The sequence below is a fragment of the Vicia villosa genome, linkage group LG4 (genome assembly GCF_029867415.1).
Source record: "Vicia villosa cultivar HV-30 ecotype Madison, WI linkage group LG4, Vvil1.0, whole genome shotgun sequence".
In the NCBI taxonomy this organism is placed as follows: Eukaryota; Viridiplantae; Streptophyta; class Magnoliopsida; order Fabales; family Fabaceae; genus Vicia; species Vicia villosa.
The window spans coordinates 171,102,739-171,130,021 of NC_081183.1; the positions used below are offsets into that span (position 1 = coordinate 171,102,739).

Here is a 27,283-nt window from a genome sequence, read left to right on the forward strand (position 1 = left end):
TCAAGGTATATTAGTCCATGCTAAGGTGGCAGAGTTTGTTGGTGATAATGTCTGGATTTTTCCTCCTTACTGGCATGATCTTTTTCCCGAGAAAAGGTTATTTGGTTTATTGATATTCCTCCTTCCAAATCTCTTTTTGTTTAGAGACTAATGCATAATAAACTTTCTACTGATGATATGCTTCAACTCAAAGGTAGTTATTTGGCTTCTATGTGCTCCTTTTGTGAGTCAAACTCTGAATATACTTTTATTTTTTTCTTTGACTATCTGTTTGCTAAAAAGTTGTGGTGATAGCTCAGTTCACTGCTTCAAACCTCTCTCCACTTTACTTCTTTGGATGTTTTATGGTTGCTTGATGAGAGAAGCAGTTCCAAGCATGGCAGTCTAATTTTTACCTCAATGCTCATTTATCTCATCAATGCCATTTGGTTTTTTAGAAATTCGGCCAGGTTCAAAAATAGAAGGTTGTTTATGGATTTTATCACTGCCCAGGTCAAGTCTCAAATGAGCATCACTGGAAAAAATCTATACTTTCTTCTTCAAATTCTATTTCTGAATTTGCAGTCAGGTCGACTTTTAGCATTCCCTTTCATCCCACCAAAACTCCTCAAATTAAGGAGGCCATATGAACTCCTCTAAATTCTAATTGGGTCAAAGGAAATTGTGATGGAGCTTGCATGCATGATTCTAACAAAACGGCTTGTGGTGGGATTTTCAGAGCCCATAAAGGTGATCTAATTGTTGGCTTTTTTGAGCCTTTACCTTGGTCTTCTTCCTTTCTGATCGCGACTTTACGTGTCTATAAATCTGATAACTGCAAGTGCACAGTCGTGTCGTGTAGTTTTAAAAGATATCGAATCCACAGGGACTATGAATCGATCTACCGTTATCTAAGGTTACTATGTAAAGCTAGGAGTACTAAAATTTCGATTGTTCCTAAGGGAAAGTGATTGTGAGAGAATAAAGAATAATAATAAAAGACAGGTATCAGTATGTATTTCGTTTAACTAAAGGTAATCCGAAGGTCCATTGGCTTTTTGCATAATTAAATTAAAAATCTTTACTAATTGCAATTGGTTAAAAATCCTCGTCTCAAACTTTCGCTCTGTTGAGTCAGACTACTATCCTAATCCTAATGTACGCTTTCGCCATCCCATTAGATTTTAGAAGAGCTTTTTGGAAACAATGTAATTAATAAAATGCCTATTTTACGAGGTCGTTATCTATTTAAATCTCCTAATCTCAAACTTTCGCTCTGTTGACTCGGAACATGCTAATATCCCTAACGTACGCTTTCGCCATCCCGCTCGAGTGTAAAAACAATTTTTGAAAATAAATAAGTTCCAATTAGTTTTAATACGCTTTCGCCATCCTTAAAACTAATGTCCTATGTCTACTATCCAGTTAAAGATCTCAAACTTTCGCTCTATTGATTTTAACCTTTGACCGTCCTAATCCCTCAAACTTTCGCTCTATTGGTTTTAAGACTTACTAATCAAACTAGACATATAAACCAAAAATAAGTGATAATTAATAAAACATAATTTAAGCCAATTTATTTCGGACCCCTATGGTTAACTTACTTTACATACCGACACCTTTAGTATTTTAGCCAGACATATTAATACGATTAAACATGCATAAATCGGTTCGGTTCATAATAATAAGCATATTAAATGGCATATAATATATCATGCAAATAAATAATATAAATAAGGCGGTAAATAAAAAAACCTGAATTAAAATAAATCTGGATTGAATTGAATCTTGAAGTACTCGAACTTCCACCACAGGTTGGCTGGATCGTTCTTCGGAATTTAAATGGCAGAAAATAAAAACAAGGAAAATAAAGCGATAAACCTAACGTAAGGCTAGATCTATGAAAAGTTCACAACAATTTCCAGTGTAGAAATCGTTGTGAGAAAATAGACGGTTAAATGAAAGCAGAATAAGGAAAAGCAGTTCGCGGTACAATTTCGGCAGCACTTCGTTGGCAGGAAATCGGACCGATTGAAGTGAAGTGACAGGTCCTATTTATAGGAGGAGGTATGCAGTTGCTTTGCGTGAAAAGGGGAGCTTTTTGCAGACCAGGACGTGGAGACGTGCGTCTCCGATTCTTCAGGGAGGCAGCTGATTGACTTGAGACGTGCGTCTCAAGTGGAGATCTTTTAGGGAGGTGGAGACGTGCGTCTCCCCTTTGCTGAGGTGGCAGAGACGTGCGTCTCTGCTTACTAGTGTGGCCTGGGCTGCTTTCCTTCGTGGGCTTGATTGCTCTTTTGGGCCTTTTGGGTCCTAATTGCACCCCTCTTTCGTTTCAGCACCCCTTTTCGTCTTTTAAGCATAGATATTGGTCATTTAAGCTCGATTTTCTTTCCTTTTCGCAAATAGTCGTAATTGAAGTGTAAAACCTGAAACAAAGCAAATACACGCGTAATATCATAATAAATTAACATAATAAACGGAAAATGCTATAAATATCTATGGATTTTAGGCTAAATATACGATATAAAATCGTGTTATCACTTTCTTGTTGAATTTGTTGTTGTCCTTAAGGCTATTGAAATTGTCTCTTCTTACAATTGGCAAAATCTTTGGTTGGAATCAAATTCTTTTTTTTTTTGGTTTAAGCTTTTGGAGTTGCTACTCTTGTTCCTTGACAACTTAAGCTTAGATGGGAGAATTTTAGAGAGTATACATCTTCCATATCTTTTTTGTTATCTCATGTTTATAGGAAATTGTAATAGTTGTGCGGACTCTTTTGCTAATTTAGACTTCACATCTAATTTATTCAGTCTAATCTATTATATTTCTCTTAACATTAAAATTGACTTTGTAAAGAATAAATTTAGTTTACCTTTTTATAGATTTTCCTTTTGAGAGGGTTTTGGTTAGACCTCCCCTCTCTTTTTGTATCTTTTTTTTCTCAATATATTTGAGCCTTATTAAAAAAAATATTGAAATGGTTTATTTAGAGAATGATTTGCAATGGTAAGTTGAAAATTTTAAATGTAAAAAAATTGAAAAAAAAAAAAAGAAAAACAAATTAATTTTATTGTTAATGCAAATAAGTTGAACTTAAAATTAAGCTGAACGTTTAATACAACACTTCTTTTTTATATGCGATTACTTATAAATTGTCAAATATTTTTGGATATACAACATTTTTAGTTGAAGTACAAAATTTTCCATTTTTATCTAAAATTAATATCTTCAAACCATTTTTAGTGTTACTCAAATATAAAAACATACATCTAACTATGTGTAAACATTGGACGTGATAAATACAACCATGTCATAACCGTTGCAATTATTATGTTTTTTTTCTAACCTGCAATCTGGTGTCATTGTACAAACTATTAGGTTAATCAATATTTTTTAAGGGGGTTATTGGAACACTAATCTTCAATGTCAATCAATGGTGTATACGAACTCGTGTAGTATTTCTTTGCATCTCCGGGTTTTAAAGAAAGTAAAAAAGCATCACGTGTTCAGCTGAATTTAAAGTTAGTGCCAACCAATCGTTAGTTGGTCCAGTGGTGATTGGCGCTGGACTTGGTAGGGAGAACCACGGTTCGATCCCCCGCAACTCCGATCGGGAGGGGGATGGAACCACTTGATGCCAGAATTCGCCCCCGAACCGGACTAAACCGGTGGTATAAAGCCAAAAAAAAAAAAAGTTAGTGCCAAAATAGCTTTGTCTTATAAAAGATTTTGAGTTTCAAAATTCTGTAAAATGTTTGGATAAATAAAGTCCACCAATGAAAGTAATGGATTTTCAAATTGTGAAATGAATAATTATTTTGGTATTTCAATTATATTCTTTTGGTATTTCAATTATATTCTTTTAGCTATAAAAGATTTCTAGGAACATAAACTAAACGTTAGTCAAGACTTTAAAATAGACAAAATGGAATAAACTATGCATATTATTTAACTCATGCATACTTATAATATAAAGATACTAAAAACACGTCAATTAATTATAGTAGTTAGATCTTTTATAAATAATTTTAGCAGGATTTAAACAAACTTTAAAAAAAATACACTCTCAAGACTTAAACATTCATCATCATGTCACACACACTTTTATTTTAACCACCTTCAAGGTAATATTTATGAATAATTGTGACACATTAACATATAAGACTTTTTACTTTCACATTGCATAAAATTAAACTTGTAAACTAATCATACATTGATTCATTATTTGGTTTAGAAGAAGGACATAATAGCTATAGATTCTTCATTTGGTTTAGAAGAAGAACAAAGTAGGCAAATCTTTTCCTATCATATCCTCGTGTCCTATAATCAATTTGTTCTTCCATTTTCATGTGGTATCATCACTTCAAAATCTTGAATAGCTACAAGCTTTGCTCTTCCTCCACACTCTTCTGGGAGAATCTCTTCACCAACTTCATCTATGAACTTCTTTCTCTCACTTTCATTCCTTATTATTACAATCTGCTTCCAATAAACAAAACCAGCACATGCTAAATCATACTATACGAGTTTAACTTTGAAACATGCCTAATGCAAAAAAAATTACTAAGTTTTCAAGTTAAGATCATAATTAATACTCCCTCCGGCCATAATAATAAGTAAAGATTCTTTTTTAGGTTCATTGAGTAATGAATGTATCTGATCTTCATAAAATATCAGATATATTCATTATTCAATGAACCTAAAAAGATAATATATACTTATAATAATGACAGAACGAGTAGATACCTTTTCTTTTGTTGCCTTATCAAGGAAGCCAGAAACCAATCTCCAAACACTCACAAAAAACCATGGCATGTGTAAAATATAGAACTTTGCTAAACGTTCAGGATAATAACTCTGCAATTCAACTAATACTCATTAAAAATTGAAATAAAATAAACAAAGAAGCATGATTTTATATATTGGCATTTATTTATGTTATAGAGATGAAATTTTTTAAGAAAATAGAGAAAAAAATACCTGTAGAAATTGAAATCCAGTAATTAGACCACGCGAATCGACATTCTTATAGGAAATATTATGAAGATCAAGAATTATAATAAACTTTTCATTTCCTACTTCATGTCCCTTGGATGCACTGTAAAAAAAAAAAGTTTTATAATTCCATTTTTCAATCTCGCAATTTATCTTTGATAATAATAGTAGTAGTAAAATTAGAGAGTACCTCGCAATTGTTTTGTCAAATATATGTATAATAAATTCTAAAACAATAAACAAATCGAAGGAGTTAGATACATAAGTATTTAAATGAATTTGAATTTGACCTAATTTAATTTTAAAAAACAAAAATTATAATGTCGTAGTTATTCAGGGTTTATAAACACTACACCGGTCATATCTCTGGTTAATGTCAGCTTAATATAATTGAAGTAGAAAATTACTCTTGAACTGAATCTGATCTTTGAAAGGGAAGTGTCTACATGCTTGAACAATCATGAGAGGATATTTATCTTGAGACAAACCCTGCAAGAAGATTTTTCTAGTTTCCAATTCACGAGGAACTTCAAAATTTGAAATGAATCCATTAGGAACCATAGTATCCCTCCATTTCTGCCACTGGACAAACATCTTTGCTGCTTTGTCTGGTTCCATTGATTGGGCAATCAAAAACCTCATCAGTGTAGGGTCTCCATAACCCTAATAAAATAAAATAATAAATTGAACATTAAACACAACCAAATAATTTAAACAAAAATTAATAAATATTGATTTACCCGTGTAGAAGAACCATGTTTTGCAATAGAGTTTTTCAATTGGGTCAGTGTGATGTTTGTTTCTTCAGCCATTTGAGGTAGAAGAAAATACTATTTCCAAAAAGAAAAATGATGGAGCTGGAACAAAACTAGTAGCCAATATATAGGGTGAAGAAGAGGAATAAAAACATTGTGAACATAAAATAGTGTATAATTTTTTTAACCAATAATATATGGAAAATGCTAACGAGTGTTCTATGGATATTGATTAAGAGTTTAAAAATGAATGTTTTGTTACAATAGTAAAGTGAAAATCACGTCACTATTGAGTTGTCACCTTGTCTCCTGCGACGTAATTTTTCACGTTGCAAATATTGATTTTTGATATGCTTTTTCACTTAAAAATTAAAAATTGAAAATATTTGTATTCAATGAATTAAAAATTAAAATAAATTAATTTTTTAAACAATTTTTTCTTTATTTAGAAATCTAAAGAGTTTCTCCCTTCACAACACTCGTTACCATCACCCATCATATATTTATTTAAAATTGGAAAATTTTGTGATACAAACCCAATTGTTTGTCTATTTAACAATTTTCATAATGAAACAACTTTTAGGTCTAATTAATTAAGTTAGATTACTTTCCAAAAATATAAATTCTTACCCAACCTCATTTATATTTTAATAAAGACATTAATGTTTGCATTTCTATGTCAAGTTAACGTTGCTGGTTCTTGTGGCAATCATAATTTTGATGTAAATCTGAATTAATATTATTTTTTTATATATAAATTGGGTATCTGAGTGCGTAACTAGATACTAATTCTTAGCCGAATATGATTATATAGGTGGTAATATTCTTATTTCTTCTTTTACTTTTATCATTATCATTGTTTCTTTTTTAATGAAATATGAATAAAATGTATAAATAATCTACCATAGTTATGTTGTAAGAATCAAATAATTTGAGAGGGTGTATTTGAATTGAAGGGGGATAAAATTGATTCTAACATAATTGAGTTTCATATAATTAATTTTATCAGAATTGAGTTTAATAGAATTGATTTATGTTTGGATACATTTATGTAAAAGTGAGTTGAACAATAAATTTCAATGTAAAAATCATTCAAAATTAATTCTAGAAGTAGAAGCTACAAACTCTAATTTCAAGTAGAATCAATTCTATAGACAGAATCAATTCTACTTTGCCCAAACAAACATTTTAAAATCATCTAGAACCAACACTGGTTTTTTCAACAGGCTTTGTCCTCATTCACACGCTTTTCGGAAAATATCTCAGAAGGTCACCCCTCGAAATACTAACTGTCACGTTATGTTAGATTATAGAGACTTTTTCTCATTGTTAATAGCTTCTTGCCACAAATCTGCATCCATAGGTGACAAGGCTTCTTGAAGACTTGTTAAATCTTCTTCTACTGTATAGGTCGCATAATTGGGCCCATAGACTTTAGCAACTCTTACTCATTTTCTTCGTCGAAGTTTTGTTTCTACTTTGTTGTTGCTTTCAGGGCTTCTTATCACAAGAATGTGATTCGATTCAGTTCCCCCACTATTTCTCGATTTGAAAAGAAATTTCACTACAAGAAAAACCTTATTTAGCCAGGGGAATTTGCCAGGGGTTAAACCCCTCACTAAATTTATTACGTTGCCAGGTGATTAACCCCTCGCAACGCACAAAATAAAAAATAATAATTTAATAGTACATTGGCATGGGGAATCCCCTCGCAAATGCATTGGGGGAATTTCAAAATTCAAAATTTTGTATTGCGAGGGGCTAAGAAAAAATGCGCCAAAATACTTGAAAATTTGCCAGGAGCTAACCCCCTCGCAAAACTACATGACAATTTGCCAGGGGCTTCCCCTAGCTAAAAAGAGAATCTCTGCACGCAATCCCATCATCGCTCAGTGTGCTAGTTAGTGCACTTATTACTTGACAATTTGCCAGGGGCTAACCCCCTCACAAAACATTACCATAAATTTTTTTAATTACTCTTCAGCTTCCCCATTCTATAACTCTCTCCATTTTTCTTCTTCCATCCTACTCTCTAACTCTCTTCTTCTTCTCCACTTCTTCACCAAGTCTATCTCTTCACAAAATTATTTTCAAGCATCTTCTTCTTCCATGAATCTTCTTCTTCCATGAATTTAAATTTTGTAAACATCTTTTTCTTCTTCCACAAAATTATTTTTCAAACATCTTCTTCCATTATTTTGTAAACTGTTTCTTAAATTTTTCAAACATCTTCTTCTTCCATGAATCTTCTTCTTCCACAAAATTATTTTTAAACATCTTCTTCTTCCATTATTTTGTAAACTGTTTCTAATTTTCAAACATCTTCTTCTTCCACAAAAAATATATTTACTAATTTTTTTTCGAAATTAATAGTTTAAATGTAGTGTATTAATATAAATATTATAATTTATGTTTAGTATTAAAAATAATTATATGTTTACTATATTTCTTTTATGTGTTAGTAAATATTATAATATCTATTTAGAAAACAAAACAGTATTTATACATTAAAAAAACAGAATTTTTATATAATATAAAAATATAATATTTAAAAAATATTTAGCATTTTTATTTGTATTAATAAAAAAATATAATTTTTATTTTAGAAAACAATAAGTTAATATAAGTTAAATGTATATATGTATTATACTAATTTCGTTTTAATTTAAATTATATGATAAATATATTTGTATTTTAATTATTATTTTTTTTAGATGGAAAACATTTTGCCAGGGGCTTAACCTCTAGCAAACTGAAAACTACAGCATTTTGCGAGGGGCTAATCCCCAAGCAAAATATCTGACGCAGTCTGCCCCCTTGCAGACTGCTAGCTGGTGCCTATTTCTGTAGGTTGCAGAGTAGAATTTTGACTTTTCATTTAGCGAGGGGGGAAGCCCCTGGCAAATTAACGAAGTGTAAAGCCCCTCGGTAACAGATTTGCGACCCCCTGTTTTGCTAGGGGAGCTGTCCCCTCGCAAATTGTGCATTTGTGAGGGGTTTTTGCCTTTAGTGAGGGGTTTAACCCCTGGCAAATTGCAGTATTTCTTGTAGTGTTTGTCTTCATATAATTCAACATCATTTGACTTTATGATCACTTTAACATTTAGGTCATAAAACCTATATGCCTTATTGTTTGCTGCATACCAAATGAATACACAATCATAAGCACTACTAGCGAGTTTGACTTGCTTCAGATCCAAAATTCTGACACAAGCCAAACATTCCCAAATTCTAAAATAAGACAAGTTTGGTTGTCTTTTCTTTAATATCTCATGAGAGATCTTACTTTTTTACTTGAAAACTCTATTCGAGACATAGAAAATAGTTAACAAAATTTCCCCCACCAGTGAGGAACAACACCATAATTCATCATAATTGCAACAACAAGTTTAGTAAAAATTATATTATTTCTTCCTGCTTTACCACTCATTTCAGGAGAGTATGGTGTATTCGTTTCATATATAATTCCATGTTGTTTATAAAAATCATTAAATGAACTGGAATCATATTCAATTCCCCCGTCATTACGAAGTATCACAAATTTCAACTAAATTCACATAAAGCTTAAACATGTGAAGCGCTTCACTTTTATTCTTCGTGATGATGTACAAATCTACCCCAATAGACTGACTAAACCCTACCTTATTTAAAAGAAAATCAGAAACACGATTCTTCCTAATCTCAGGAATATGCATCACGTCCTTCAAGATTAAATTCTTTCTGGAGGTAAAATTCAGCTCCATGTCTGCAATTCCAGCAATAGTAGTGGTGTGGATATCACCCAACAACACTTTTTATCTTTAGGATTCATGTATGTTTTAAACATAATACGATCATAACAGACACGACGAGAGACGCCAGTTTCTATCCACCAACCCTCAAATCCATCAACCAAGATGATTTCGAAGATCATAGTAGTAAAATACCCATTAGTCAGGTTAACTTGTGCATTAGGGGCAGCACCAGGTTCAATCCTACTTCTAGATCTCTTACACATATGACTTGGTTTTCCACAATTAAAACAAAGGAAAACCAACGTCAATTCTTTGAGGTGGTGGTCATTTCCTAGTTGGAGCAACTGGGCCATAGAAGGGTTCTCATTCTTAATTCTGTTCACAACATTCGTGACTTTGAGTCTCCACGAACCGTCTGCTAAAGTCATTCTTCTGTTCTCTAGCTTCTTCAATGTCATACTTGTTTTTTCAGAGCCTTTTAAACCTGTTTTGAAGTATCGCAGTTAGTGTAATAATAATATAGATCATTTACAAGTCCATTATGAATGTTATAGTCATTCTCTTTCTATAAAGAGAGTTCTTCCCTTAGTTGTAAATTCTTCGCTTTAATCTATGTTGTAAATGCATAGTCATCAAAATTAACAGTTCCTTATGAGTTCATAGATTTCTTTCTATTAGTTTACTCGACTGATCCAAAAGGAACAATGGGAATGTCATCGGTCAAAACATTGACAACCTTCTTTATGGTTAAGAAAAATCTCATTTTTTTTGTCTACGTTTGAAATGCACTCCCTCAAACTTGGACAATTTGTCTAAGACAATCATGGAAGTACTGATAATTTCTTCGGCAGTCATGGTAGTTTTTCGAACGTCTAAAAATTGTTGTTTTACGGCTTATAAAATTTTGCCATTGAAGAAATTATCGGGGTGAGTCGCGGAACAGTTCGCTCTCTTTAAGACGTTTTGTGGCACCGCCCAAAAATATACAAAGAAGTCTAACTACCACGACGCCTCCAAGATAAAAAAAACACAGTTCTATATTGTATAATTACTACTTGCATCGTAGATAATCGGTTTAGAAATACATCCTTTGATGGTATAAAGACCATTCGAATATGGTATAAATACCACTCGTAGTATCTGGTATATCCACAAGTCGTAATAATTTCTTTCACCAAGAGAAATTCCAGTAATTCTCCAAAGAAAATTTAATAATGGCCATTGACCACTCTTAATGATTTCTCTAACAAAGAGACACTCTTAATGATTTCTCTAACAAAGAGAAATTCAAATCAGTCTCTAAAGGGAAACCAAAGATTATACTTGATAATTTTTCAACTCAAACACAAAATAAATTAACATAATAATTCTCTAAAAAGAACTTAACAAAAGTAATTTTTGGTATTTTGGAATGAAACACGTGCACTCCTTATATAGTGAAATAAGCTAGTCAAAGAATATATTATAAGCAATATGAAACTTATGAGTTTTTTCAATTAACAAGCAGCTACAAAAAAAAAAAATTCTAACAATATGGGACTTAAGTAATTTTTTAAATTCATCGTATTGGAACATGGATATCTTCCAACAATGTGTGACCTTGGTTCCCTTGAATCTATTGCATTGTAAAGGTGACTGAATTGCCATCAGAATTGACCTCCAACTCTATCTTATTAAACCTTACAATGAACCATGAGTTTGACGTTGTTGGCGAGATGTTGTGAAACTTTAATACATGATATCATGTACTCCCATCTTGATATGTTATCTAATAAAAGAAGTAGTCACAACCACTAAGGCTTATTAGGAGAAGCTACAAATGTATTGGCTAGCCAATGTATTGTGTTGAAGTTAAAGGTTAGTCAATGTATTGGCTAAAAACTCTCAATTCTGATTCTCTTTTTTTTAAGTGATAACTTTGAGTAAAAAACTTTGTCCCTCAGTCATGGATTTCTTAACTTTTCAAATAAAAATGTTAAGTATGAATTTTAAGTATTTCGAACTATTAAACTGAAAAATGCATAAAATAAAGTGAAACAGAAAGATTAAAATTTTATAAAAAAAAATGCGTAAAAAACATGTTTAATTGATTGTGTCAATTTACAAATACAATATTTATAGGAAAGCATTATTTCTACCGGCCAAAATGACGCGACCAACCTTGCTCGACTATTTACACAAATAGTGCATGATTTTTCAGCAACTAAGGTATGTAATGCCGCACGTTCGACTTTACTCTTCTCTTTTTACTATCCATATATGCATTATCTCCTCATAATACTGTGTAACTATTTTGGTTAGTGATTCTATAAATAAGAAACACGAATAAAGTACCAAATTATTTAATTTCAATGAACTTTGAATCTAACACTTTCACAACCTACGTAGACCCCATAAAATTTGATAAAAAATCAACTAAATTGTATACATAATATCACACATGTATAACAAGTAATTTGAATTAGTAACATTTAGCTATACAAATACAAATTCATATGAATTTATAATGCATTATTATCCACAATAACATACAAAACATCAATGTGATGAGAAACATTTTCACCCTTCTCCAAACCTTGATTCCATAAATTCTACTATTGGCTTTATCCTTCTTTATCTGAACAAGAGTATCATGAACACACCATGGAAAACTAAGGAAATGATCCTTATTAAGCCCTTCATTGTAACATCCCCAATAACTAGAATGATATGTTACATAATACCAAGCAGAAGCAATAGCATAAGAATCATCATCACCTTGAGAATTTGATTTACTTTTCATCTCATTGAACCAATTCCTAGCTTCATTTCTCAATGACATCACAGCATGGCTTATCCCTTCTTTATCTTTTCTGTCATTGAATGATTTTGACATCTTCAAAATGTTTCCACTAACTATTTCAGCTTCTGTTTCTATACCATAGTAATCCATTAAGTTCAAGAGCTTAGAATCATACATGTGTTTGTATTCACAAGCAATCTTTAAGTACTTTTCAAAACCATTGATTTTCATGTCATGATCATATAGCTTCATTGCTGATTTTTTGGTGAATGACTTCTTGTGGCCTTTTTGTTGGGCGACGTTCTTTACTTCGCGGTAAAGCTTTCCGATTATGCTGTTTGATTGATAAGATGGTTTGTTTTGTCTTTCCATGAAATCTGGATATTGTTTTACTTGTAGATGTTGTGGTATTTCGGCCGGGACACCGGATTTTGCATAATCAACCGCGACCGAGTGTAGTTTTGCAAGCTCTATGCATGAATGACTCATCGCCTTTTCAGATTCTTTATCAGCAAAAACAGTGTGTGCACTTGCAATGATTCCTAAGGTGTCTTTGACAATGTAGTGAGTGAAATGTTCCTCTATATCCTGTAAACAAGTAGTGAAATTCATAATTTCCACCCTAAATCAACGCAAATACGTCGATGAAGGAGACTAGGGGCGGACTGCAATAAAGGCGGAAATTCCAATAGTTTCTATTTTTAGAAAATTTAAAACAAATACCTGTAATGTGACATCATGATCCATACTCATGGCTTTGGAAGAAGCATGATCCATTGGATTTTCTTGATGAGGAGGAATAAGAGCAGGGTCCCAACAGACAAAGTAGATATCTCCATCCAAGTCACTTCCTGAACACTCATTAGGATGTGGTCTACAAAACAAATCACTTCAAGTTGTGTTTGTTCTTGAAACAACTGAATGAACTATGAAGCACAGGTATAGACACGGACACCGACATTGACACCGATAATAATTTAAAAAATAAATAAATTGAACGTAACCACAAGTGTCAGTGTCACTGTCCGGCACAAACACACATACAGATTTTGTTCAGAGGTGTCGGTGCTACAGAGTGATTGAATGGACAAAAAATATGAGGAATCTTAAATTGAAAGTCTTACCTTCTCCCCTTCTGTGGAAAAACTACACAATCTACCATATGATGTAAGGAAGGTACATCAATTGCTCTCAAAATCCTTACATCTCCTGGATGAAGACATGGATTCTTTGCTACAACTACCTTCCCTTTAACAATATATTTACCATTTTTCGCTCCAAAGCCCTTAGAACTCACATTTGATTGCTTACTTCTTGGAAGAGATATTTGCACAAAGACCTCTCCATATTTTAATCTCCTTGTTTCATCCAAACATCCTAACATTGATCTTCCTTTCCTAACAAATATCCTAGTTTTGAGCTGCAATTCTTGTAGCTTTGATGCATATATTGTTCTCAAAATCATGGAAAGGAAAGGTTCATTATTTGGATGGAAACCGCAAATAAGCATTTCCCTTAACATGGTTGTGATTTCTCCTTGTGACATCATGTCTAGTGCATTGAATGGTTTTCTTGATATCATTTTGAGTTTATTAACTACCTCCCTTTGCATCCTTTTGAAGACTCGATCCTTGACACCGAGGGTTGACAAGAGAACGATTACTTGTCGGTTAAGAAAGCATGGCTTGTGTTTGCTCCATGTCAAGACATCAAGTTTTGTGTTTTCTGACTTAAACTTGCACATGCTTTTTCTCAAGGAAAGTTTAGTTGATGAGTTAGGATCAATAGCAACAACACCTTTGTATCCACCATATCTGATTTGAAATGCAGATGGAATAATGCGATCGTTGCAGCCAATTTTTGTAGCAACTTCTTGAGCCAACGCATACGATATCTTCCCTATTCCATCAGAAAAACAATATTTGATCTCACCTCTTGTCAACTCTATATCAGGAATGGTTTCGATTTCGTGTCTTTCAACACTCACCGTTTCTCTTGAAGAGCTGAATGATTGACCAAGCCTTGCTGCATATTTCGCCACATTCTTAATTTCATGAAAATCTCCCATCCATTTTCTTATATCACACGCGGTCAGCCCTTTTCTCGATGCAAACATCCACGCTGAGTTATCCCGTAGTTGACTTGACGAGAAAGCAAGAAACTCGAACTTCTTGTCACCGATTTCTAGGCCGTTTTTTAGCGTAGACAGTACTCTCTGATGAACACTTGTTTCTTGGTCCAGCTCTATACCATTGGAACGCGACAACAAATCGGATGAACGAAGTTTGTCCATGTTCTCATCGACAAAAGAAATACGAAGGAAGTTATCGGTGTCTTCAGGATAGTTGCGCAAAACTCGATTAGAAAGATTAACTTCGGGACCACAAAAATATATTTTCGATGGAGTTACTTGTACTCTATGAACATACACCAATCCATTATCTAGTGAAATGGTACTAGATAATAGAAGTGAACTATTTTTCGAGTATCTTCGATATTGTTCCTCCAACCATTGAACAGGTTCATAGCAACATTCTTTCATCATATGTAACTTATTCAAAGCACTTTCTATGTATTCAAATTTGATTCTCTGTGGATCAACAATACAAAAAAGAGCAGTGTCAATTGCTTGCAAAGGAAGGCAACCATGTTGGACTAATGAGTTGATTTTGAAAAGAATTTTGTATGGCAAGTTGAATTCTTCTGGTGGAATCACCATAGGGACAAGACTCAAATTCGACGAGAAACCATGTTGTTTCTCAAGATCAAAGGTGTTATCAAACTTATAATAATTTCGATAGAATGAACGAAAATTCGGAACATCGACACTTTCTGGAAGCTCAAAGCATAAAGATGATGATTGTCCAATGCAACATGATGAAGTGAAATCTACACTTCTAGTCCAATGGTTGTCATGATCTTCCTTAAAATACTTGATTTCGGAAACAAGTTTTTCGTAGATTCGAGGAGCACTACGTAACTGAAAAATTGTATATAGACTAAATTAAAAACAAATATCCGCTGTTACAGAGACTAAAAACATATTTAACCCTGAAACTTAAAAACTAACCTGAAAAAGAAGAAGCTTCTTGGTATGACAATGCGACCGATGCAGCTCAATCCGCGATATACTCTCCGAATTAATCTGCAGCTTATAATCCTTAGACAAATAGCTAAAAAAGATATACATTTTTCCTAACCTGGATCCAAATTTAACAGAAGCATTTGAATGTTCCCAAAGTACACTAAGTTTTCTCTTAGATGTTTGACATCCAAAGTTTACTCCAATACCATTCATGCTATAAGCAAAGATTCTTGGCTTTGGCAAAATGTCAGATTTTGTAACCTCAGCATTAAGAACAGTGTCATTGTAACATAGGTGTTGTTTTGTAACCAAGTCTAAGATTGTTTCAACACTTTTTTGGTCTCTGAATTGAACATTAACATGTGTCATAGAATCTTTGTGCTTCTCAATGATTACAGCAAGAACAGTTTGAAAGCCAGTGTGTTGCTCTACAAATTTCATGACCTCTTTAGCAGAAAGATTGGATGGGAATCCATGTAATTGAATTGTCTTGCACATAGTTTACCTGAAATTTCTTGTATTTCTTCTACCAGTACTTGGATTTTTTTTATTTAAATTAAAAAAAAAAACTCATGAATTCTGTTATACATTTCCTACTTTATCTACAATCTCTATTTTATTTTAAGATAACTTTTTAAATTATTTTATATATTATAGGTATATGTGCTTTGCTTTTTCTTCTATACTTGGTGAAGTATATTACAGAAAGAAGAAGCTCATTCTTTTCTTAATGTCCTCTTCTATGCTTTGCTTTTAACTTTATTTTATGGCTTATGAGTCTAACCATTAGATCATTTAAATAATAAAAAAGTTAAACAAAATTGTGTTAGATTTGAATTACTCATAGTTAGATTACATGATGTTTTGTAAGAGCTTTGTTGTGAAACAAATGTTATTATATTTTATTGGTAAATTTTTAAGGCAATATGTTAAACAAGATCTTCTGACACTATCAAATATTTTGTTTTAGATTGTTTATTTGATGCGCGTTCGACGCGCATTCCTGTTTAAGATCTTTCGACACTACAAGATATTTTGTCTCGGATTGTTTATTTGATGCGCATTCGATGCGCGTTCTTTAACTGAATGAATATGGTATCAATAAAATTTGTGTCATTTTTGTTATAATTAGGGATTTGATTTATAATGTGTTTATTTTGTAAAAAAATTATCAATCATTTGCTATAGATATTAGAGTTCTTATTTTTGTTAAATTAAGATTTAATTAGATTTGATTTTCGCAAGATTTAGAATTGATTTTATGAAGAGTGATTCATCTTGAACTTTATAGAAACTAAGTACTTGTTTTTTTTTGTTGCTAGAATCCTATTAGTTATGTTGAATGTTGTTGCTATTTAACTAGAGGTTCTACCTTCTACCTTGTGTGAAGACTCACATTATAGATTTAAGCTTGTTGTTTTATAATTTTCGTTGAGCCTTTTGTTTTGCTCTTGTAATATTGTAACTGTAATTTACCACGCCTTATATTTTTGTTAATGTGCAAACACTTTAAGTTGTAATTTACCACGCTTTATATTTTTGTAAAGTGCAAACACTTTGAAGATTGTTTAAGTGAAAGTGAGAGGGCTCTCAAATTTAGTGGAAGTCTCGATCGAAGTTCACATGTAGTATTAGGAAAATGACACTGAATTGAGAGAATTTAGATCGAAGTTCACATGTAATATTAGAAAAATGGAACTGAATTGAGAGAATTTAGATCGAAGTTCGTAGTATTGGGAAAATGGCACTGAATTGAGAGAATTCAGATGAAATTGTTGTATACTATTAACTACTATTAATAAATTTACTTTCATTGGATGCCCTCTAGACGTATGACTTTGCACCAAACTGAGTTAGCAATTAATTGTGTCATTTATTTAGCATATTTGTTATTTGTTGTTATATGTTATCGTGCACATTGTTCCAAAATTTAGTGTGACACCCTGTTATCGATCGAACAAAACTTTAACTAAGAATAATAATAATCAAAATAAACAACTTGAAGCGAAAACTAATATGCGAGATAGTGCAAGTAAAAACCACAAGGAGAAGATAAAAATATGAGTACTGATAGAGACTTAGATGAAGAAGTTGGGCTTGACTTTGGGCCTAAGCCAAAAGTATGGAGGGTTTATACTAGAAGACGTGGCAAAGGAATAAAGGAATAGAGGGAATAATTATAGGAGTTAGTTACTATAATTATGGGAGTCTATTATTATAATTATAGGAGTTTGTTATTATAATTATATTGTTACGATAAATTAGGGAAGAGAGAGAGAAAATAATCAGCTAAGTTTGTGTCTATAAAATAGGGAAGGAATAGAGCAAAGAGGGTATCTAGGGATTCTATTAGGATTACATATCACCATCTTGGTGAGGGAAGCACTGCGTGCTTAAGGGCTGATAGTTATTAACTATCAGTTTGTTATCTTCATTGCCACTATTTCTCTGTAATTGATCATCCATAATAATACAATTATAGAATTCTTTTCCTATTCTATTCATATATTCTCTATTTATCCATATATTCATATAAGAACCCATCAATTGGTCCGACCTACCGGATCCGAAACCCACACCGCTTCTGCAAGCGAGCGTTAGATGCCACGGAAACCAAAAATGGGAGACAGAATTGACGCACTGGAGGAACAAATGAGTGAGGTAAAGACGACGTTACAGTCCTTGATCGAACAAATGCAGACTCAAAGCCTTGTGATCGGTGAGATGAGCAAGCAACTGGGCAAACAGAAGACAACCCCGGAGAATGAGTCGTCTATTGAAGTATCGTCTTGCAATGAATCACGTCTTGCTGGGAAGAAAGTGAAGCTGCCAGTCTTCGAAGGTGATGATCCAGTTGCGTGGATTATGCGCGCAGAGATCTATTTCGATGTGCAGAATACCCCGGATGAGATGCGGGTTAAGCTGTCACGTTTGAGCATGGAGGGTTCAACAATACATTGGTTCAATTTACTGCTTGAAACAGAGGATGATCTCTCTTGGGAAAAATTGAAGAAGGCCTTAATCGCGCGCTATGGTGGTCGACGCTTAGAAAACCCGTTTGAAGAATTGTCCACGTTACGTCAAACCGGGAGTGTGGAGGAGTTTGTGGAAGCTTTTGAGCTTCTATCGTCGCAAGTGGGTCGATTACCTGAGGAACAATATTTGGGTTATTTCATGAGTGGTTTAAAACCACAGATCAGAAGGCGAGTTCGAACATTGAATCCTATCACTAGGATGCAGATGATGAGGATGGCTAAAGATGTTGAAGGTGAACTGAAGGAAGAAGATGACGATGGGGAGCGATATTATGGGAAGAAGAAGGCCGTTGGTGATTTTGGGGGTCGAAGGGATTGGGCTGGATCCTCACCCAAATATCATAATGGGTTAAATTCTAACCCTAAAGATCTGACCCGATCAACTAATACGGGTTGGTCCAACCCGACTCGGAAAACGGGTTTGGTGGGTTCCACGCAAAATTCCTCTTCATCATTGCGTTCAACCGGAAAGAAAATGGAAAACGGTCGTTCTAACTTTTCTGAGCAATGGAAAGGGGTTCGAAGCGTGCATAGTGATGAGATGGAGGAGAGAAGAGCTAAAGGGTTATGTTTCAAGTGTGGCGGGAAGTATCACCCTACTCTTCACAAATGCCCTGAAAGATCAATAAGGGTTTTGATTTTGGGAGACGGCGAGAGTTTAAACGAGGAAGGCGAGATCGTATCCATGGAGGCTCAAAATTCTGAAAGCGAAGAGGAAGCAGAGTGTAAGTTCATTGGGGTGTTGGGAAGCATGGGTGAGTATCGAACTATGAAAATTGAAGGTAAATTGGGGGGTGTTGATGTGGTTGTTTTAGTGGATAGTGGAGCTAGCCACAATTTTATTTCTCCTAAAATCACTGCTGCTTTAGGCTTGCAAGTCACTCCTATGGCTGCAAAGAGCATTAAGTTGGGGGATGGACATAGGGTGTTTTCTCAAGGGGTGTGTGAAGGAGTTAGTATAAATCTGGGTCCAATGGTGATAGTGGTGGATGCCTTGGTTTTGGATTTAGGTGGGTTGGATGTAGTGCTGGGGGTTTCATGGCTGAGCACTCTAGGGAAGGTGGTTATGGATTGGAAGGCTCTCTCTATGCAATTTTGGCATAAAGGTGAGATAGTAATGTTACAGGGGCAGGTAGGAAAAACAGAACAGCAAGGTTTCCTCAACAATTTCTTGGAAGATAGACATGAGAGAAGGGGTGAAGTGTGGAGTTGGTCAAAAGGTGAAAAGAAGTTAGATGGTGCAGAAAAAAATCAAGAGCTGAAAACTATGTTGAGTCAATTTCCGAGCATATTCCAAGAATACATAAGTCTTCCTCCCAAGAGGTCTCAAGTGCATCAAATCAAATTGTTCTCAGATCAGAACCCTGTTAATGTGAGGCCATATAGGTACCCACATCATCAAAAAGAAGAGATTGAAAGGCAAGTGTCTGAATTACTAGAAGCCGGTGTGATTCGTCCTAGTATGAGCGCTTTTTCAAGTCCTGTTATCTTGGTTAAGAAGAAAGATGGAAGTTGGAGGATGTGTGTGGACTATAGAGTTCTCAACAAGGCTACAATACCAGATAAGTACCCCATTCCCATAGTAGAAGAACTGCTTGATGAGTTATTTGGCGCAACAATTTTTTCTAAAATTGATTTAAAATCTGGTTATCATCAAATTAGAGTAGCAGATAAGGACATCCACAAGACCGCATTTAGAACTCATAATGGACATTATGAATATTTAGTAATGCCATTTGGGTTGATGAACGCCCCAGCCACATTTCAGGCCACTATGAACGACATTTTCAGACCATTTTTGAGGAAATTCGTATTAGTTTTCTTTGATGATATCCTAGTGTATAGTAAGAATATGTCTGAGCATGAGAACCATCTGAAGCAAGTGCTGACTGTTTTACTGTCCAATTGTTTTGTTGCTAATAAATCTAAGTGCAAGTTCGGATGTCAACAAATAGATTACTTGGGACACATAATTTCTGGCGCAGGGGTATCAGTAGACCCTGAGAAGATTAGATGTATAATGGACTGGCCTGAACCCAAAAATGTAAAAGGGGTACGTGGATTTTTGGGTCTTACGGGATATTACAGAAAATTTATTAGGGATTATGGCAAATTGGCCAAACCTTTGACTGAAATGACCAAGAAAGATAATTTTAAGTGGGGTCCAGAAGCCTCTGCGGCTTTCAGCCAACTGAAGACAATCATGACCACCTCTCCTGTATTAGCGCTGCCTAATTTTTCCTTACCCTTTGAAGTGGAATGTGATGCAGCCGGAAGGGGTATCGGGGCAGTTTTGATGCAAAACAGACAGCCTATAGCGTTTTTCAGCAAGGCTTTGTCTGATGGCAATTTATCAAAATCTGTGTATGAAAAAGAGCTAATGGCATTAGTATTATCTATACAGCACTGGAGACATTATCTCTTGGGGAAACAATTCACTGTGTTTACTGACCACAAGAGCTTGAAACATTTCCTTCAACAAAGAATTTCCTCACCAGACCAACAATGTTGGTTAGCTAAGTTGCTTGGGTACCAATTTGAAGTTAAATATAAGCCAGGAGGGGAGAATAAAGCCGCTGATGCTTTATCCAGATGCTATGGAGATGTGGAGATGAATTCTATAGTCTCTTACCCAAAATGGTTGGAGGGTCAGAAATTGTTGCAAGAAGTGCAACAGGATCTGAAAATTCAGAAGATCATTGCTGAATTGATGGCCTCACCAGATGCTAGGCCAGGTTTTACGGTGCAACAGGGGACCTTGTTGTATCATGGCAGGTTGGTATTGTCCCCAAACTCTCCCTTAATCCCATTGTTGTTGCAAGAATTTCACAGCACTCCCACAGGAGGTCATTCTGGGTACCTCAGGACCTATAGAAGGTTGGCTGAGAATTTATATTGGGTGGGAATGCAAAGGCAGGTCAGAGATTTCGTGAGAGCTTGTGACATATGCCAGAGACAAAAGTATGCAGCTACTGCCCCAGGTGGTCTCCTACAGCCCCTTCCTATACCCAATGCGATTTGGGAGGATTTGTCCTTAGATTTTATCACCGGCCTTCCAAAATCTAAGGGTTATGCAGCTGTACTTGTGGTAGTGGACAGACTATCTAAGTACAGTCACTTCATCCTTCTAAAACACCCCTACACTGCAAAGTCCATAGCAGAGTTATTTGTGAAGGAGATTGTCAGGCTCCATGGTGTTCCTGCTTCTATTATCAGTGATAGAGACCCTTTGTTTGTAAGTCATTTTTGGATGGAATTGTTCAAGCTACAAGGTACAAAATTGAAGATGAGCTCTGCCTACCATCCAGAAACTGATGGGCAAACCGAGGTGTTAAATAGATGTTTGGAGAGTTATCTAAGGTGTTTTGCATCAGAACAGCCAAAGTCCTGGTCTCACTGGCTTCCCTGGGCAGAATATTGGTATAACACTACTTTTCATGTTTCTATTGGGAAGACACCTTTTGAAGTGGTGTATGGAAGACCACCTCCCAGCTTGTTAAGATTTTTAAGCAACGAAACAAAGGTAGCTGCTGTGGCTTTGGAATTAAGTGAAAGGGACGAGGCTTTGAATCAGCTTAAAAGTCATTTGTTGCGTGCCCAACAACAAATGAAGAAGTATGCAGATACAAAGAGAAGAGATGTACAATTTGATGTCGGTGAATGGGTGTTTTTGAAGCTTAGACCTCATAGACAGCAGTCAGTGATCAAGAGGATTAATCAAAAGCTAGCTGCTCGTTATTACGGTCCTTTCAAAATTGTGGACAAGGTGGGAGCTGTAGCTTACAAGTTGCAATTACCTGACACTTCCAGAATCCATCCAGTTTTTCATGTTTCATTGCTAAAAAAGGCTATAGGTGACTATCAGGCTCAAGGGGCACTACCTACAGAGTTAGAGGTGGCACCTGATGATGACTTTTATCCAGAAAAGGTGTTAGGCTCCAGAATTAATGTGCTGAGAGGTGTTTCTATTCCTCAAAGTTTAATTCAGTGGAAGAACAAACATGTTGATGATATCACATGGGAAGACAATGCTTATCTGCAGGGGCAGTTTCCAAATTTTAGCCTTGAGGACAAGGCTGTTGTGAAGGACCGAGGTGTTGATAGAGACTTAGATGAAGAAGTTGGGCTTGACTTTGGGCCTAAGCCAAAAGTATGGAGGGTTTATACTAGAAGACGTGGCAAAGGAATAAAGGAATAGAGGGAATAATTATAGGAGTTAGTTACTATAATTATGGGAGTCTATTATTATAATTATAGGAGTTTGTTATTATAATTATATTGTTACGATAAATTAGGGAAGAGAGAGAGAAAATAATCAGCTAAGTTTGTGTCTATAAAATAGGGAAGGAATAGAGCAAAGAGGGTATCTAGGGATTCTATTAGGATTACATATCACCATCTTGGTGAGGGAAGCACTGCGTGCTTAAGGGCTGATAGTTATTAACTATCAGTTTGTTATCTTCATTGCCACTATTTCTCTGTAATTGATCATCCATAATAATACAATTATAGAATTCTTTTCCTATTCTATTCATATATTCTCTATTCATCCATATATTCATATAAGAACCCATCAAGTACACACCACCTAGTTCGATCAATGCAATTTACTCTTGGGAAAGAAGCTCTTTGATCCACAACATTTCAAGAATTATTGCAAGACCACAACATTTCAAGAACTGTTGCAAAAGATTAGAAGATAACTTATAAGAAAACAATCTTTCAAATTCATAGGAACATTTCATATTTTCTCCTAAGTGTTTCTAATCTTTCTCTTTCCTTTCAATATATAAATCACACAAATGCAAAGTATTTAGAAATGTTTTTCAATCCCCTTAGATATTTCTAAAGGTCTTCCATTTCTTTGACCAATGTGTCTTGAAAACCCCTCATTATTCCTAAAGATTTTCAACTATCTCAATTCATAATTTAATTTGCGAGAAAGATATGATAAATAAAGACTATCCTATCATACCCTTGTGGCCTCTATTTGAAATTCTATAGATGATAAAGGGGATAAGACTATAAGCATAAAATGCCCCCTTATTAGAGTATTAAAATGATTGTTTGATTGTCAAGTAAAGACTTTAATCAATTTGTTCTTCCATTTTCCTGTGGTGTCACTTCAAAATCTTGGATAGCTACAAGCTTTGCTCTTCCACCATACTCTTCTGGGAGAATCTCTTCACCAACTTCATCTATGAACTTCTTTCTCTCATCTTCATTGCTTATGATTACAATCTGCATCCAACAACCAAAACTAGCACATGTTAAATCATATTATACGAGTTTAATTTTTAAACACTTTCGATGCAAAAAGTTTTACTCTCTGACATAAGAAATAATTATGATTAAAGATAGTGTGAATAGGTACCTTTTCTTGTGTTGCCTTGTCTAGGAAGCTAGAAACTAATCTCCAAACACTCACAAAAAACCATGGCATATGTAAAATATAGCACTTTGCTAAACGTTCAGGGTAGTAACTCTGTGATTCGATCAATAACATTAAAACTTGAGTCGAAATAAACAGAGAAGCATGACTTTATATATTGGCATTTATGTTGAACATGAAAATATGAACAGAAAATCACCTGTAAAAATTGAAATCCTGTAATTAAACCACGCGCATCAACATTCTTATAACCAATATTCTGCAGATCAAGAACTCCAATCAACTTCTCATTTCCTATCTCCCTTCCTTTAAAAGCACTGAAAATAAAAGGTAAACAATTAATTTTGCCAATTTCTAATGATAGTGGTAGTAGAAGTCAAAACACTGATGAAAACAACTCTTTGATGATGACATTATTATTACTATCAGATTCCTACTCTAGTATGATTTGCTCGATTTCGATATGTTGCTCTCTGAGTTGAACTTCACACTGCTCTCAATGGTTTGTTCCATATTTACATATCTACCCTATACTTTTCAAATTCACACATCTACACTATGAAGGGCTGACATAGACATGGGACTAACTCGTAGACACCGATAATATTTTAAAAAATTGAAACAATTGAATGTTTAGGAACTGAATTTAGAGTTAGACTACGGAAAATGGTGCTGATTTATCAGTCCCTTGAAGTATATCAGTTAGTAAATTTCTGCATTGCCTAGCTTTTGTTCAAGTTCCGTTAAATAATAGATAAGATAAGAAAGCACTGCAATATTAGAGAGTACCTCGCAATTGTCTTGTCGAGTAAATGTACTATAAATTCTGAAACAATAAACAAACCAGAGTAGTCAGCTAAATAACTTTCATCATTATGAAATATATGAATACCAAGTCAGAAAATTAAAAAGAAACTGTTATCATCTAAAATTAGATTTCATTGCAGTCACTTGATTTCCACTTCTTTCTTATTCAACAAGATTTCGTTTTGGCCAATTTCGAATATTTGCCGATTCTTAGAATGACACTATCATCGTTCCTTCGTGTTTGCATTTCTAAAAAGGTAATGCCATATGCAAATTTCTTGCTTCATGTCAATGCTGTCCTCTATTGTCTACATGAAAGATTTTTCATTTGGCCAAAACAACATTGAGTGATTCCAACCCAGTTTACGGTATAAGTATTAACAATTCATTTCCATTTTTTTTACTTCTCAATAGCTAAAGTAAGATATAAATCTCCTAAAATTAATGTATTTTCCCTATTTCATCAAATCCTGTCATATCAAATATGATGAAATATATATTTCTGACCACAAGCACAATGTATCCCACTTCTGAACATCATACGCGTGATCCTAGTGGCCCAATAGTTAGTGGCCTAACTGATCTGATACCAACTTAAAATTTAGTCCGAGTCAAACTAAATCTACAAATTCGGTTTGTAAGGTGAGGGATACCTCTCACTTATAAACTCATTTTCAGATCATACATATCTCATGTAGGACTCTCCACAAGTCACAAACACAACCCGCTCCAAAAAGTCGTATAAAAGTAACAAGTGTCTGTGATAGGAGGCATAAATAACCAACATTTTAGAATAACTCAATATGTGGTGAGGAACCAGGACTAGGAAATTATTGGATATGTGTTTCTTGATGATAAATAAAAGAAAATAATTCATGAATTGAAGGCAAATGACAAATAGAAGTAACCTCTCATGTCACCTCTATTTCTGTGAAATAACCAATAACCTTGATAGGTGACTTATCCAAAAAATTGGATTTGGGAGTAACAACAAAAACACTGAATTCCACATAGAAAAAAAAAAAAAAAAAAAAAAAAAAAGGACAAAGAATGTGAACCAAAGGGGAACCCAACTGATCACATAAATTTAAAATAGGACTTCTCCTTATTCTAATTTTTTTGCTAAATGGTCCCCACTTAGATCAAAAGGCATCTTTTTATAATCAAAAGGTATCTTTGAACTAATTATACTAGCATCAAAAACCAACAAATTTCTATTAGCTATGAAACTTTGACTTTTACATATAAAAAGAATAGATTATTTATAAGTTGTAAAACTTTTTAACACATAAATTCAATCATACTGAGATGAGTATATACTAATTAATAAAAGTAAAGTAGAAAATTACTCTTGAATTGATTCTGATCTTTGGAAGGAAAGTGTCTACATGCTTGAACAATCATGAGAGGAAACTTATCTTGAGACAAACCCTGCAAAAAGATCTTTCTAGTTTCCAACTCATCAGGAACTTCAGAATCTGAAATGAACCCATTAGGAACCATAGTATCTCTCCACTTACGCCATTGAACAAACATCTTGGCTGCTTTATCGGAATCCATTGACCGAGCAATCAGAAACCTCATCAGTGTAGCGTCCCCATAACCCTGCAAAAATCAAAATCGAAATTCATGAAAACTGAACATAATCAATAGTTCATGAAATAAAAATTCATGAAAATTATTGATTTAATTTACCTGTGTAGATGAACCAAGTTTTGTGACAGAGTTTTTGAATTGGGTGAGTGTGTAGTCTGATTCTTCAGCCATTTGGGGCAGAAGAAAAAGACTAATTGGGAGAAGAAAAATGTGAGGAGGGTAGTAGAAATAGTAGTAGAGAAGGAAGAGGAACACGTGGAGGTTGAAGAAGCTTAGAGAAGAAAAGAACAGTTACGTTGACATAACGGAAGTGAAATTTGACCAACGAAATTGAACATGCCGTTTAAACCGGTTTGAGGAAAAAAATATCAATTTAAATATTACCAATTACTACTAGTTTTCTAGAAATAAAAATTGATTTTGGTGAAATTAATTTTAATTAAAAATAAATTTAATTTATATCTATAAGACTATAACAATATATAAAAGGAAAAAATATTTTTGGTTTAGTTTATTTTTATTTCAGTTTTATTTTTAAAAACTTCTTTAAATTCCCACACAATTATGTGATTTCTCTTTTATTTTTTGATAAAAATATAACTTCTTTAGTCTTCTATGTTTATTTTAACTTCCATATACATTTTTTTCTCCCTTTATGATAGCCACTTTCTCTTTTCTTTTTTTTATAACATTAATTTTATAATAAAGAAAAGAATTGAACAAAATACTTAATATATATAAAAAAGTTAAACAGAAAAATTAGTTAACATTTTCACACATGTAACTCTTAAAACAACGGATTGTGAAATATGTTTTTGAAATGGTTTATTTTCACTCAGCAAAACATGTGTTTTAAAAAAATTGTGTCGTGATTTTTATGCCATAAATTTGTGGGATGGTTATCACGCCACAAGCGCTCCTGCTTAATAATTTTTTCCATGTTGGTATTTTTTTAACGTGATTTTTAAATATTAATTATAACTTTTTGTATTGTTCTAATTTTATCTTTAAAAACTTCTTTAAATTACCACAATTATATACCATTTTTTTTATTAAAAAAACTTTTTTTACATGTTTATTTTAACTTCCTTACAATTTTTTTTCTTTTTTGATAACCATT

General features: G+C 33.8%; 3 protein-coding genes across 3 annotated transcripts; all 3 read right to left on the bottom strand.

Moving 5' to 3' along the window:
• Positions 1 to 4,084: 4,084 nt before the first annotated feature.
• On the bottom strand, positions 4,085 to 5,875 carry LOC131600284 (sec14 cytosolic factor-like). Its single transcript, XM_058872471.1, has 6 exons — positions 5,718 to 5,875; positions 5,385 to 5,640; positions 5,168 to 5,204; positions 4,963 to 5,080; positions 4,729 to 4,839; positions 4,085 to 4,461 (listed from the first exon to the last, which is right to left on the bottom strand). The coding sequence occupies exons 1-6, from the start codon at positions 5,787 to 5,789 to the stop codon at positions 4,309 to 4,311; spliced, it is 747 nt and encodes a 248-aa protein (XP_058728454.1). The 5' UTR covers positions 5,790 to 5,875; the 3' UTR covers positions 4,085 to 4,308.
• A 5,978-nt stretch (positions 5,876 to 11,853) lies between these two features.
• Positions 11,854 to 15,853, bottom strand: LOC131600285 (probable RNA-dependent RNA polymerase 1). Its single transcript, XM_058872472.1, has 4 exons — positions 15,319 to 15,853; positions 13,373 to 15,228; positions 12,972 to 13,122; positions 11,854 to 12,836 (listed from the first exon to the last, which is right to left on the bottom strand). The coding sequence occupies exons 1-4, from the start codon at positions 15,829 to 15,831 to the stop codon at positions 11,958 to 11,960; spliced, it is 3,399 nt and encodes a 1,132-aa protein (XP_058728455.1). The 5' UTR covers positions 15,832 to 15,853; the 3' UTR covers positions 11,854 to 11,957.
• A 7,219-nt stretch (positions 15,854 to 23,072) lies between these two features.
• LOC131595913 (CRAL-TRIO domain-containing protein YKL091C-like) lies at positions 23,073 to 26,421 on the bottom strand. Its single transcript, XM_058868441.1, has 6 exons — positions 26,263 to 26,421; positions 25,917 to 26,172; positions 24,550 to 24,586; positions 23,960 to 24,077; positions 23,743 to 23,853; positions 23,073 to 23,609 (listed from the first exon to the last, which is right to left on the bottom strand). Exons 1-6 carry the CDS (start codon positions 26,332 to 26,334, stop codon positions 23,460 to 23,462), a joined length of 744 nt encoding a protein of 247 aa, XP_058724424.1. The 5' UTR covers positions 26,335 to 26,421; the 3' UTR covers positions 23,073 to 23,459.
• Positions 26,422 to 27,283: the final 862 nt, after the last annotated feature.

Excerpts from the sequence above, each read along its gene's own strand:
- LOC131595913 (XM_058868441.1), bottom strand. The coding sequence starts at position 26,334 with ATGGCTGAAGAATCAGACTACACACTCACCCAATTCAAAAACTCTGTC. Across the intron at positions 23,854-23,959 it reads CAGGATTTCAATTTTTACAG|AGTTACTACCCTGAACGTTT; the intron begins GTGATTTTCTGT and ends ATCGAATCACAG. Across the intron at positions 23,610-23,742 it reads ACAAGGCAACACAAGAAAAG|ATTGTAATCATAAGCAATGA; the intron begins GTACCTATTCAC and ends TGTTGGATGCAG.
- LOC131600284 (XM_058872471.1), bottom strand. The coding sequence starts at position 5,789 with ATGGCTGAAGAAACAAACATCACACTGACCCAATTGAAAAACTCTATT. Across the intron at positions 4,840-4,962 it reads CTGGATTTCAATTTCTACAG|AGTTATTATCCTGAACGTTT; the intron begins GTATTTTTTTCT and ends GTTGAATTGCAG. Across the intron at positions 4,462-4,728 it reads ATAAGGCAACAAAAGAAAAG|ATTGTAATAATAAGGAATGA; the intron begins GTATCTACTCGT and ends TATTGGAAGCAG.
- LOC131600285 (XM_058872472.1), bottom strand. The coding sequence starts at position 15,831 with ATGTGCAAGACAATTCAATTACATGGATTCCCATCCAATCTTTCTGCT. Across the intron at positions 15,229-15,318 it reads AGAAGCTTCTTCTTTTTCAG|TTACGTAGTGCTCCTCGAAT; the intron begins GTTAGTTTTTAA and ends ACAATTTTTCAG. Across the intron at positions 12,837-12,971 it reads ATCATGATGTCACATTACAG|GATATAGAGGAACATTTCAC; the intron begins GTATTTGTTTTA and ends ACTTGTTTACAG.